This window comes from Balearica regulorum, chromosome 1 (genome assembly GCF_011004875.1).
Source record: "Balearica regulorum gibbericeps isolate bBalReg1 chromosome 1, bBalReg1.pri, whole genome shotgun sequence".
Taxonomy (NCBI): domain Eukaryota; kingdom Metazoa; phylum Chordata; class Aves; order Gruiformes; family Gruidae; genus Balearica; species Balearica regulorum.
The window spans coordinates 25,035,700-25,049,797 of record NC_046184.1 but is presented as its reverse complement, the minus strand read 5'-3'; the positions used below and the strand labels follow the sequence as shown (position 1 = coordinate 25,049,797).

General features: G+C 39.4%; 1 protein-coding gene across 2 annotated transcripts in view; it reads right to left on the bottom strand.

Annotated features, from left to right (window-relative positions):
* The window catches only part of SLC13A1 (solute carrier family 13 member 1), a 30,947-nt gene extending 17,989 nt beyond the window's left edge, over positions 1 to 12,958 (bottom strand). Inside the window, exons 1-7 of one of the 2 annotated variants that reach the window (XM_075742995.1) lie at positions 12,851 to 12,958; positions 10,805 to 10,933; positions 9,943 to 10,079; positions 3,725 to 3,912; positions 3,069 to 3,126; positions 2,913 to 2,979; positions 2,345 to 2,508 (exon numbers count right to left, since the gene is read on the bottom strand). In XM_075742995.1, the coding sequence (XP_075599110.1) occupies positions 2,345 to 2,508; positions 2,913 to 2,979; positions 3,069 to 3,126; positions 3,725 to 3,912; positions 9,943 to 10,079; positions 10,805 to 10,933; positions 12,851 to 12,949 (842 nt within the window). In that variant the 5' untranslated portion in view covers positions 12,950 to 12,958. The remainder of the gene's footprint in view (positions 1 to 2,344; positions 2,509 to 2,912; positions 2,980 to 3,068; positions 3,127 to 3,724; positions 3,913 to 9,942; positions 10,080 to 10,804; positions 10,934 to 12,850) is intronic. The other variant, XM_010303760.2, reaches the window with a different exon arrangement.
* Positions 12,959 to 14,098: the final 1,140 nt, after the last annotated feature.

Sequence of the window (14,098 nt, the reverse complement as noted above, 5' to 3'; positions counted from 1 at the left end):
TCTGGGTTTCTTATGGGCAGTGGTGAACAGAATAATGCTTAGCCTACTAGGTGGTTATACAACCTCTTGGTGTGTTAACCAACACTTTTCTCTTTTCCTTTTTTTTCTTTTTTTTTCTTTCTTCCTTTTCAGTTGGATATACAGATGTTATATTGTAGTGTCTCTTTGCATACAATTAAAGAATGAATGGAGTGACCCTGAGAGGATCAGTAACAAATCTATCTTGAAAAGGAGCCCTTACGGAAGTTGGTCTCACTGGCAGGGATGCTTAGCATTGCATCAACATTTCTACTGTTTGCGTCTGCCCTGTGGAACACAGCATAACTGCATGTCCTATATCAACAGCAGGCTGAGGATTCCCAGCAACACGCAGGCTCCAATGCTAACACAGATACACTGGTTTCCTCTTCATGTGACAAATGAAAAGGAGGGAAGCAGAAAACAAGTAAACACTACTTCCAACTTATTTAATACTAAAATTGGAAAGATATGATGAACACGGAATTTTGCAGTGCCATTTTAAGTGTTTTGTCACTAAGTGGGAAAACCAAGAATATGCTGTATGTACAGCTGTTTCGATGACTTATTCTACTTCAGATTCTTAGGATACATGTAGGTAGACTGCAAATGTGTCCAAGTCATGCTAACAGGTCAATTCCCACTTGAGACAGGGCATAAATACAAACGAGGCCTCTAAGGAGAAGGGGAGCAAGACAGTTAAAGATAAAAATATTTGCACAGTTAGGTGGTAGATTCAGCTTAAGTTAAGGATTAGGCTCAGTGGTTGTGTAAAGATTAAACAAAATCCTGGTGGGGTATAAAACTGGATTACACATGCAGTACTCCATGTACAGCCCATGCTCCTAGCAGAGGGTGAAGACCCAGGGAGGGAACAACAATCTGCTTATGCATTCTTGAAGAGATTGTTAACAGCTAAGGCAAACTGAAAAACCAGCTGCAAGCCAGTTTTCTTCAAGTTTCCTACAACTTCAGGGAAATGATCAAGAACAGTTGTTAACCCTAGTAATCAATCTTGGATTCTTCTAGGCTCCTGAGTGTGAAGCCTGCTTGAACCAGAAATGCTTATATGTCTAAAAGTCTGAAGGATTTATAATGCCACAGTCTCCCCTGTGTAGTTCTTTGGCCCCAGTAACAGGCACTCATAATTTCCATACTGTTTGCATTGTTGCTATGCTCTTAGCACCGGCTTACTTACAGACTGTGCCACTTCAGTTCTCTTTAGCAGCATGCTGAAGCCAAATTTTATCCATTCATGGAACACAGTTTGGAAGGAAGTCTATCACTAACTGGTCTTTCACTATTTTGCCATGTGCAATACAGAATAGTGGGCAGACGGCATGAAAAAGATTGTACTTTATTTTATTCCATTTTAAAATGAGAGTTGGAATATTTCTGACAATGAGTAGTTTGCTGAAGAAAAAAAGTTCAGCGAGAACTATTGGTTTTTCAAAAGCTTTGGAATGAAATTGGCCAATTTTCTTTTTTAAAGTAGTTCTACTTAGAAAAGAAAAGGAACATTAAAGAATGTTTTTCACGACCTTTCCACTGAATGCAAAGTTTCTGATTGGTTTGAAATTATTTGCTTTTTCTTGATTAAAGGACCTAAATTCCTCATTTCAACAATGCACTAAGCAGAGTGTCCTGAAAGTCTCCTGGTGGTCTTTGCTAAGCAGACCTGAACTTAGCTCCTGCTGTACTTAGAAATGAATAACAGTCCTTTAAGGCCAGATAGTGTCTGTCATATTCACGCTAAGTAGTGTCTTCCTCCTCAGACAGGCTTCAAGCTGCTCCGAGGGAGGGTTAAATTGGATGTTAGGAAAAATTTCTTCACCAGAAGGGTTGTCAAGCACTGGAACAGGCTGCCCAGGGAAGTGGTTGAGTCACCATCCCAGAGGTATTTAAAACACGTGTAGATGTGGTGCTTAGGGACATGGTTTAGTGGTGGGCTTGGCAGCGCTAGGTTAATGGTTGAACTTGATGATCTTAAAGGTCTTTTCCAACCTACACGATACTGTGATTCTATATGATCTTTTTCCATGCAGCTATTCAAAGAGTAAAGTACTACTTAACCAAAGAATGGTCATCTTGTTGCATGTGTTGGATGATCACTTACAGCCTTTCCCACTGTAAGGCAAATACATCCATGCAATTTCATTTTATCTCTTTAATAAAAAATAACAAAAATAAAGAAATAGAATCAAACAACATCAGATCAAAGGGTAAGGTTTCTAAAGCATTTTAGGCGAGCCATGTAAGAGCTCAAGAACAAACAGTTAAAATTCTGGATTAAGAAGAATACAAATAATTTAATATAGTCTCTTACGTATTGAAGTGCTCAGCAAAAATCAGATTAGTTGATGTTCCTGTGATTGTAGTCAGCCCTCCAATGGTAGCAGAATAAGCAACACATAAGCACATCACTTTGAAAACCCCACTGTATTTGTCCTCTCTGCTTTTTGTCTCTGTTTCAGCAGGTGGTAGGTTCTGCTTAGAAAGAATATATACGAATTAAAATATAAGAAGGGCTCACCATCAAGCACAAAAATAGGAATCAAGGATGTCCCAGAAGAGTCGGACAATTTGCTGGTAATATAGCTGCATGCAGGCTGGTTTGGTTTGCTGTTACCATGGTACAATTTTTCGTGCAAAGGAAAAGGAAGGAGAGTCAAAGTCCTTTTCTTGAGCTGTCCCAGTCTTTACACAAGAACTTCCTTTATATATACTGATATATATACACACCTGATATATAGAGTTTGTACTCTGGTAAGATTGGTTTAACTTGTGTAAAAGCTAGTGCTAGCTGTGCCATGTTAGGTGTTACAGAGAACTGAGATTCAGGTTAAAACTAAGTTACACACATTTGCTGCATAATAAAAAGACACCTTAAGTACCTGTTCCTTTTCTTTTTCATTTTCCTTTTCGATTGTGCACATAGTACTACCCACGTCATTGTCATATCTGGAAAAACAACGGTATGTATTGTAATAAACAGATATTCTATTCTGATGAATTCTTAGAACAGAATTTAGTAAATGAATAACTATTACCCATTAACTTGTTTTTCTTTTTCTTTCCAGTCACTGCTTTCACATTCTCCTGTATTTTCTGTAAGACATGGATGCAAAGATAGAGAAGTATTTAATGGAGCAAAACTGGAAAGTCTCCATCAGCATGTCCCGTTCCATGTGATCCCATCATCCCATGAATACATTTATAAGTGCCAATCTTAAAACCAGCAGAGTTGTACCCTACTCCTTCATGACTCCTATTCCCCAGAGTCTGAATCTTTCTAATTTATAATCCAACTGTGTATGAACCAGTTTAGATTCCTTTGTTCTCCCAACATCACCCTAGAGCTTAACGAGCTCTTTTCTCTTGCTAATGTTTAACCCCCAGTGAAATTATAGCTTGTAGTCATATTTCTTTTCAGACATTTTACTAGGCTCAACAAGCCAGCCTCTTCTCTTTTCTCTTCTCTTCTCTTCTGCCCTCCTCTCATATAACTGCCGTATTCTGCACCTGTTCAGTTTTAATCAGTCTTTGTGGACACGAGAGACCTCACACACAGTAATCCAAGAGAAGTCTCACAATGAAGCATGTAATGCTGCTAGTACTTCCCTAGCCATTCATCTTTATTTTATGTGGTGTTTACTCTGCTGCAGAGTGAGGGTGGGCAAAGACAGAAACTGCACTGCGTGCCTACCGTCCAGCTCCAGTGCCGGGTTGATGGAGCCGTTAGAGCAAGACATCTCCAGCGCATCAGCTTCTCCTTCAGCTCTGATGATCTGCTGAGCTACAGCCTCTACAATTGGCATCACCATGGCAGCAGCAGAGGTGTTGCTGAGCCACATTGACAAGAAAGCACAGCTAACCATGAAACCCAGCGTAAGCCTGGAACAGGAGAGAAGAGTCTGTGGCTGCTACAGCAACACCTCCTATCACCACTCGATTTAATACAAATGGAAAGAGTTTTCAACAGAAAACCTGCATGTAGGAAACACTGAAAATTTAAAGCTTGTAATTGACCTCTGAGGAAGTTCATGAATTAAAATTATCTTGTTCAAAGACACTGAAATTATCATAGTTTAAAGGATTCAACCTATTATAAATCAAAATAGAAACAATACTGTTTATTTACAGAATGATACTGTATTTGTATCATCTTTGAAGAAAGTTCACAAGCTCAAATGAGAATTAAAATGGCTATACTGCTAATTATATTAATCTTCTATTATACAAACTAGGTCAAACCCCTGGACTTATCACTTAGGCTGCAAGTCCTCTAGATACCAGTCCCGGAAGAAATATTAACAATTCAGTAAGTGGTACTTAACTTAATTCTTAATCAGAGCCCCAAGACAGGTGTAGGGATTATTTGTGCTTCAATTAAAATATTTGATATTAAATGGGAAAGTGAAGGTCACTACAATGTCTTAGTCTGGTTTTGGCACAGCTTATGCTAAGTTTACTACAAATAGGAATTGCATCTGTGCGATTCCTGATTGCACTGATGCAATGCACTTAATTGCATCAGTGACTGGAGTCATTCTAGTTTTACACTAAATAAATCAAATATTCCATGTCATATCTGATCAAGTTGGACAGTAAACTTAGAATACAGGCCACATCATTGTCATTTTTAATGCATCTCTTGGAGTTTTAAATGAGAGTAGTCCTCTTGACTTCCTGTTCCCAAGGTGTTGGCAGCGTCATTAAACACCTGCCGTGCGTCACCGTAGCAAGAGAACAACCGTGAGTGAAGGGACTGTGGTGCAGCATTTTATGAGAAATCATTTGTGCAATTTGTGAAGCTCTATGCCTAGCCTTGATCAAAAGCTTCACAAAAATTGTAAGGATTACTTAGCACACAAAGACAAGATTTTATACAAAATTAATGTAAGCAATATTTTATGACATTAAAATACCATTCAAAGTGCCTCTCATAGCCTTTCATTTCAGCTAATAGCAACAACATTTCAAACTTGATTTTTTCTCAATAGGGGCACCTTGTCTTTTCTCTGTGCACTTTTAATTGCATGATTAAATCATCTGCAGACCTGCAAGTAGTGGACCTGATTCAACACAAATTGTCATCAGTAGTATAAAACCCACTAATTTTATGCAGTTTTCGATTAGGTCCTCAGATGGAAGTTCAGGAAGAATTGTATTTTCAGGAGAAAATTTTATGCAGAAAATACTGGTAAGGCTAAGCACACCAAATATCATAGAATCCTAGAATGGTTTGGCTTGGAAGAGACCTTTGAAGATCTTCTAGTTCCAACCCCCCTGCCATGGGCAGGGACACCCTCCACTAGACCAGGTTGCCCAAAGCCCCATCCAACCTGGCCTTGAACACTTCCAGGGATGGGGCATCCACAACTTCTCTGGGAAATCTGTTCCAGTGCCTCACCACCCGCATAGTAAAGAATTTCTTCCTAATATCCAATCCAAATCTACCCTCTTTCAGTTTAAAGCCATTACCCCTTGTCCTATCACTCCATCCTGTTGTAAACAGTCCCTCTCCAGCTTTCCTGGAGGCCCCCTTTAGGTACTAGAAGGCTGCTGTAAGGCCTCCCTGAAGCCTTCTCTTCTCCAGGCTGAACAACCCCAACTCTCTCAGCCTGTCTTCATAGGAGAGGTGCTCCAGCCCTCTGATCATCTTTGTGGTCCTCCTCTGGACTCGCTCCAACAGCTCCATGTCCTTCTTATGTTGGGGATCCCAGAGCTGGATGCAGTACTGCAGGTGGTGTCTCATGAGAGTGGAGTAGAGGGGGAGAATCACCTCCCTTGACCTGCTAGTGACACTTCTGATGCAGCCCAGGACATGATTGGCTTTCTGGGCTGCAAGCACACACTGCTGGCTCACGCTGAGCATTTCATCGACCAACACCCCCAAGTCCTTCACCTCAGCGTTGCTCTCAATCAGTTCTCTGCCCAGCTTGTATTTTTGCTTGGCATTGTCCCAAATCATGTGCAGGATCTTGCACTTCGCCTTGTGGAACTTCATGAGGTTTGCATGGGCCCATGTCTCAAGCCTGTCAAGGTCTCTTTGGATGGCATCCCTTCCCTCCAGTATGTCAACTGCATCACACAGCTTGGGGTCATTGGAAAACCTGCTGAGGGTGCACTCGATCACACTGTCCATGTTGCCAACAAAGATGTTAAACAGTGCCAGTCCCAATATCGACCCCTGAGAAATGTCACTCGACACTGGTCTCCACTTGGATATTGAGCCATTGACCACAACTCTTTGAGTTGACCATCCAGCCAATTCCTTATCCACTGAGTCATCCATCCATTGAATCCATGTCTCTCCAATTTAGAGACAAGGATGTCATGCAGGACAGTGTCAAATGCCTTGCACAAGTCCAGGTAGATGATGTTAGTTGCTCTTCCCTTATCCACCAACGCTGTAACCCTGTTGTAGAAGGCCACCAGATTTGTCAGGCACAATTTGCCCTTAGTGAAGCCATGTTGGCTGTCACCAGTCACCTCCTTATTTTCCACGTACCTTAGCATGGTTTTGAGGAGGATCTGCTCCATGCTCTTGCCAGGCACAGAGGTGAGACTGACCAGCCTGTAGTTCCCCAAGTCTTCTTTTTTTGTTTTCCTTTTTAAAAATGATGGTTATATTTCCCCTTTTCCAGCCAGTGGGAACTTCGCTGGACTTCCAGAACTTCTCAAATATGCCTGACTTCCTCTTTGCTGGTATGCATCACTCCTGAGCTTGGACCTTGAATACTAACCAGCTTTCTTGGTCTCCTCTTTCCTCCAGGGCTTTGTCCCATGATACCAAGCAGATCCCTGAAGAGGCCAAAGTCTGCTCTCCTGAGTTTCAGGGTAGTGAGCTTTCTGTGTGCCCTTCTTGCTGCCCTAAGGATCTTGAACTCCATCATTTCATCGTCAGTGCAGCCGAGGCTGCCCTTGAGCTTCACATACCCACCAGCCCCTCCTTGTTGGTGAGAACAAGGTCCAGCGTGGCACTTCTCTTCGTTGGCTCCTCTGTCACGTGGAGTATGAAGTTACCATCAACGCATTCGAGGAACCTCCTGGATTGCTTATGCCTTGATGTGTTGTCCCTCCAACAGACATCAAGATGGTTGAAGTCCCCCATGAGGACCACGGCTCGCGAATGTGAGGCTGCTCCTATCTGTCTATAGAGGTCCTCATCTGCTCAGTCTTCCTGATTGGGTGGCCTGTAGCAGACCCACAATATAACATCACCTGTCCCTGCCCTCTCTTTAATCCCGACCCATAAGCTGTGAATGTTCACGTTGTAAAGAAATATATTTTTAGTACAACTTGCAAGAGGATTTTAAACCAAAGCAAATCAAGACATTCATGAACACATTTCAAAACTCTTCATCATAGATTTCCAGCATTTGATAGACTGATGGTCAAGGGACCATTTAGTGTATTGTGGTGTACTCTAATGAGTGACTCTAAAACTGATTTTAGAAATAATAAAATAGATCCTAACCTGTTCAGCACCAGTTTTTCTGCATTATTCTCTCTGTGGTGGTGTTAAAAAAAATTCTGAATGGAACCTTGGATGATAACTTTGTCAACTATAAAGTCATTCTTTGCTACATAATGCACCATAAATATTTTATTACTCATTCTAGTCCTTGTAAGTTCCATAGACATATTCACCTTTCCTTGATAGTCTGCAGACCAGACTGCATAGCTCGAATGATGGGAGGCCTTTAGGGACTCATAGAATCATAGAATCATTTAGGTTGGAAAAGACCTTTAAGATTATCAAGTTCAACCATTAACCTAGCACTGCCTAGTCCACCACTAAACCACGTCCCTAAGCGCCACATCTACACGTCTTTTAAATACCTCCAGGGATGGTGACTCAACCACTTCCCTGGGCAGCCTGTTCCAATGATTCATAACCCTTTTGGTGAAGAAATTTTTTTCTAATATCCAATCTAAACCTTCCCTGGCACAACTTGAGGCCATTTCCTCTTGTCCTATCACTTGTTACTTGGGAGAAGAGACCAACAGCCACCTGGTTACAATCTTCTTTCAAGTAGTTGTAGAGAGCAATAGTCTCCCCTCAGCCTCCTTTTCTCCAGGCTAAACAACCCCAATTCCCTCAGCTGTTCCTCAAAAGGCTTGTGCTCTAGACCCTTCACCAGCTTCGTTGGTCTTCTTTGGATACGCTCCAGCACCTCAGTGTCTTTCTTGTAGCAAGGGGCCCTAAACTGAAGACAGTACTTGAGGTGTGGCCTCACCAGTGCCAGGGGGGACGATTATTTCTCTAGTCCTGCTGGCCACACTATTTCTGATACCACCCAATTTCTCTAGAAGACTACAGAATCTAGAATCCAGAAGATTCCTGCTATTCTACTTCCACTGAAGCATCACACATGTCCTCTAAAGCAGCAACTTCCTACAATGATATGTCTACTTTGGGCTATATAAGAATCCAATGTGCACAGGCTGGCTGGGGACTCCAGGAGGAGGAGGAGGAGGGCTATGCACAGAGGAGGGCTATGCACAGAGAACAGCACGCATCACTCTGCAACGGGCACAGCTAACGAGCAGTAGATGCTGGTAGGTGGGAGGATCCTCTACTTCACAGATCATCTTATGATAAACTTATCATCCTTTTGTCATGATCAGGAAATGTGATAGAGCTGAGATAGTTATAACGCTTCCTCAGGGTTACAAAGCTGTCTGTGGAGTTGCTGTAGGTATCCTCAGCAGCTGGCTGTGGATTCCCCAGCAGTGTTCATCTTAGCACAACATGCCATGCACTTGTGGTCTCCCTTTCCAAATTTCAGCCAAAAGGTTAGGATTTAAGATTGATTGAAAAAAAAAGAGAAGTTGAAATAACCAAACTCACATAGCTCATAAAAATAGCTAAAGATAATGGGAGGCAGTAGAACAAGAATATAAGGACCATTTGGTCAAAACCCGAAAGTTATCATCTGTCAAAAAAAGGTAGCCACCAGCTATCAACAGATGCAGGAAAAATCAAAATACATGTGATATTTGAAATTAGGACAGACAAATCACTGAGGAATACAAATAATCCAGCATTCCATGAGTTGTTATTAGTTAGATGACCTAAGAGGCATCTCATTTTTTACACCCGGAGTTTCTGTTTTTCTGACTTTTTACTTCCTGTCACTGTCTGCTTCCTGACAAGGAGTCATAAGCGTCACGTATTCTGGGAAGCCAGACTTGCTCTACAGATCTTACCTGCAGCCTTACTGGTGTGCTGACGAATGAATCTGTGGGCCTAAACCTTTTCTGCAAGCTTGTAAAGCAAGCAAAGAAAAGAGTTTTCACTTAATAAGATATATGCTGATACTGAGTAAGTAGGGAGTGTGTGATTTCATTTCCCTCATCACCTCAACCAGCTGGGGAAGTACCTATTCCTTTGATATTTCCTTCATAGGTAGACAAAGAAAATAACATAAATAAAGACACTGTGTTTGATGTGTTTTTCCTGCCCCATCACATCTTTAGTTTTGTGACTTTTTTTCCTCACTGTGTATTTGAATTCTTCTTGTATTTTTGGGAGATGTCCAGAATTTTGCGAACAGTATTGAAATACAAATTAATAATAAGCATAGCACAGATTTTCAGTTTCAGACATCAGATATGTAATGTACTAACGACCATTAAGAAATAGGACCCCTACATTATTCACAAATTTATCAGTTTTTTGTTCAGAAGGATCCTTATTATGAACAGAATTGCTGCAGGAAACTTTCAGTTAGGATCTCAGCAAAATAATAAAGTGTCACCTACAAATCAATCATATCATTTCAAATATCTACTTTGTTTCAGTAGAAAAGAAAGGCTGGATTCCTACTACAGGAAAAGCAGTAGGCAATTATTTCTGGAATACATAATGTTCCACAAGTATTACTGTCCTTCAAGATAGTGTTTAGCACATACCATGCAGGGTTGACACCCACCAGCATCACCATTCTTAAAGCCACTCTTTTATGGAAATTCCATTTTTCTATTGATGTTGCCAAACAAATTACTCCAATCAGCAGCAGATGAAAGTCTTTAAAATAAGCAGATGCTACCTGAAATAAAAACAAAAAATATTTTGTTAACTAAATGGTAACTTTCTAACAGTATTTGGTATTATCAGTTTAATGAAAAAAAAAAAAAATCAGTAAGTGCATATATTGAAATAAATATTGAGAAATATTTTTGGCTTAAGTTTAGACTGTTAATTTCATTGAAACTGTTAATTTCATTTAATCAAATGATGCAAACATAACTGCACTAAAGTGCATAATGTTAAAACAAAACGAAAAATAAGACTTATGATATGAACAACCTAAGATCATCAGTCACATCTCATAGATGAACTAAATCACCAATGAAATGCTGCTTTTATTAATTTAGTCACCTATCTGACAGAGAAAAGAACAACTTTAAACATAGAGTATGATCATCTGTAGTGTCCTCTCTTTGACATGAACATGTATACTCAACATTTTGCACTTGAGGTCTTTAGTATGTCATCTCGCCTCTGTAACATTAAGGATATTTTATATCTACCTAACATTTTCCCACTGACTGGCATCTAAGCACTGAATCACAATCTAGGAAAAAAAAAAAAAAATAGATATGAACAAGTCCTGAGGACAAAACATGTAAGGAAGTCTTGAGGCAGACCTACTGTGATTGGCACTCAGCAAATCCATGGATTAGCCTATCAGTTTTCAACATAATGTGGTTCTGTCTTTGGAGCTTTTACCATTTAAACCCATACTATGATAGAGAGGAAAAAAATGGTTACCTCCTTGGATTCCATTATACCAAATAACGGGAACATAAAGGCAGGGAGCAAAGCTGAAACAGCCAGTGGTAAAGCTTCTGTGAGCCAAAAGATGGCAACTACAAACAATGTGTATGCACATTCTGCTTCCTAGAATACAAAAGACACCAACAAAAATATGCGTGGATCATCCAGGAAAAAAATCACAATTGCAAAAAGTCCAGCTATGTCAGTAGAGAGATTCCTCCCAGCTGGAACAAGTAGGAGTCAAGGGACCTCAATTTAGGGTACTTATTGTCTGCTATTGATAACCTTGCTAAGATATGAAACATAATCTGTAAAATAGTTTTTGGTTTTTTTGTTTGTTTTTTTTTTTTTCCCCCAGAGATAGTAAAATTACTTAAATTCTACCGCTTATGAAAGGTAGAAAAAAAGACAACTGCCTTTTCTTTCAAGCACAATTAATCATATACATCACTCTGGAGCATTCTCAGACCATGAATTAACATAAATCACATTCTGCAGCTGCAAGCAACCTTTAAACCTCTGGGAGTACTCACAGTCGATAATAGGTCAAATTTTGTCTCTTCTATAATCAATGAAGTTTTGTAGTCAGCATCGATAAGGCAAGGATATCATCCAATATAAAAAGTGTTATGCAAGACTGGCAAGAAACATTGTTGTTGTTTCTAAGACTTGTAATTTTAGTGAGCGTCTTTTATTTAAACTCATGTAAAGCAGGAGGTTTTTCAGGGTTTTTTCAGGAGAATTTACTTCAATGCTGCCCATAAAATGCAGTCACAGCCAAATATAAAGAGATTAAGTGAAACTACTTTCTTCTAGAATCCTAGAAACCTCTTTTGTGTAGTTTTGATTTATATTTACGCTCTTGAGGAAAATGGTTTAAATCTTTCAATGCCACTGGTTAGGGCATGAAACTACTCAACAACAGCAGAGATGGTTTGTATTGGGAAAGGAATAACTTAATTACATGGCTCTGGGAACCTCTGACTGGAAAACAACAATGTTAAATCCAAGTCAGTCAGTTATGGTTAGCATTTACTTTTTGGGGGGGAAGCTTGTGTTATGTATGAAATAATTTGATAATGTCAATTAATTTATCACCCAGCAAATGTTCATCTCACTTAAGTCCTATTGCATTAAGAATTTCTCAAGAATTTCCTCTCAGACAGGAAACTGAAATATTGAAACTGTGATGTGAGACAGTGTGAAGCATGTTGCTCTGTCACCACTATCTATCTGTGATGCAAGAACTTCTGAACTGGACTTTCATGTATTGTTACACATGATATGTATAATGCATGTGTGATAATGACAGGAGAATTCCATTTCATTCTGCTGATATCAGAGTTGTACCAAAGAGAATCACTACTAAAATTTTTAGGCAGCTGTTTCATCAGCCTGGAGTTGTCACAAGAATTATTGAATGGCAGAAGAATTTATTTCAAAATAAAACTAAGGTGTCCTGCTATAACCTTTGCTGTATTTAGGAACCAGAGGCAATTTCTGAGATCTTTGATTGCAGTCATTTGCTATCAGACAACACAATGTATGATGAACTTAACAAAATCCATTATTAAATAAAAAGGTAATTGCAGCTGTCTTCCTGACAATTCATCTCCATTGTCAATCATACAGAGCTGTTTAAAAGTGGCCAAAATGTAATAGTAAAGACAGGATTTTCAAGGCAGTCTAGATCATGCTGTATGAGAAAAACATTTCCTGAACAAGAAACCAAATATATAATTCAGAACTTCATGCGACCAGCACAGAATCTTACATAGAAGCTGTTGTCTTCTCTACATTTCTATGCAAATACTTTAAGTTGAAAAAAAAAAAAAAAAAAAAAAAAAAGGAAAGAAAAAGAAAAGAAAAAAAGAAGAAGAAACAAAAAAGAAAGAAAATCTATAATGCAAACATCATGAAGTCATTCAAGGGCCCTTGCAACCCAAACCATTCTATGGTTCAATGGTTCTGAAAAGATCTGGGAATCTCAGGCTTGACATACAGGTGCAAAATAATTACCTCTCAAAGCAGGTCACTTACTTTGGTTTTGATGATAAGTGGAAGTGGAAGTAAAAGCAGTGGGGTGAGGACAATGAGCAGGAACCTTCGGTAAGCCAGGAGGTAGCTAAGAATCTTCATGGCTGATGGCTGGTAGATGAACTTTCCTGTAGAAACTGCCAAAAAATAAGTCTGACTTTAAATAGCTGACTCTGATTAATATTTTTCCAAGCTATCACCTTTAGCCATTGCTAAAGCAGGCCAGTAAACCAAGTTAAAATTAAATCTTGCTCTTTATTGTTTTAGTGAGTTTATTAACAGTAGGTTGATAAGATAAGTGTTCATCATAAACCAAGGCTAGATGTCAGCCTCCTCATGACTTTCTCTCCCTGCCCTTCCTCATAACAAGTTTATGTAATTAGAGCAGGTTTTAGACAACCAGATAACCCAAAATTTCAAGTGCTCTCCCAGTCACTGTTGGCTTCAGTAGGAAATCAAAACATCTAATATACATAGAATATATATTCAAAACCAATTATGACAGTATGTGAAAACTTATGCAAAATCATTTTACTGAACAGAATTGAAAATTTTTCATCTTCATCTTCATCTGTGGAGATATTCAAAACTTGATAGAACAAGGTCCTGTGCAACCTGACCTAGCTCTGAACTTTGCTCTGCTTTGAGCAAAAGGTTGGACTAGATGACCCACAGAATTCCCTTCCAGTCTTAGTCTTTCTACTGATTCTGTCTGTCTAGAATTTGAAATACAGGACAAAACCAGTTTTTTTTTCTGTCTTCCTTGGCAGGGAGTGTATGATAGTTCATTTTCTCTTCTCGTGCAGGCACAGGATAAGGTGTTCTATGTACATCATATAAAGCTTTGAGAAAGGCTAAGAGTAGGAGAGTTTTTGAGACCAAAGTGAAAAATAAATAAATCCTTTTGCCTGAATTTTCCTGTTTTCAATAAAAGAAAACTTGGTACAGACTTTGTAATACAGCAGAATAGCATCAAATAAAGAAGAGGAAAATGTAGGAAAGAGGCTTGTACACTGTCTGTGGGTGAAGATCAAAAGGAGAAAGAACACACTGTTTCATGCTCAGGATCTTACATGAAGCAGAAAATTGGAAGAGGAGACAGATGAAGGAGTCTTCAAGCTACCATCAGAACCATCCAAAGGCCAGGTAATAATGCAGATTTTTATTATCCATACAACTTTTTGATTATAAGGATCCCATGTATCAGAGTACAGACAAACCAAGTGATCAGATTGCCAGTGTTGAGGACAA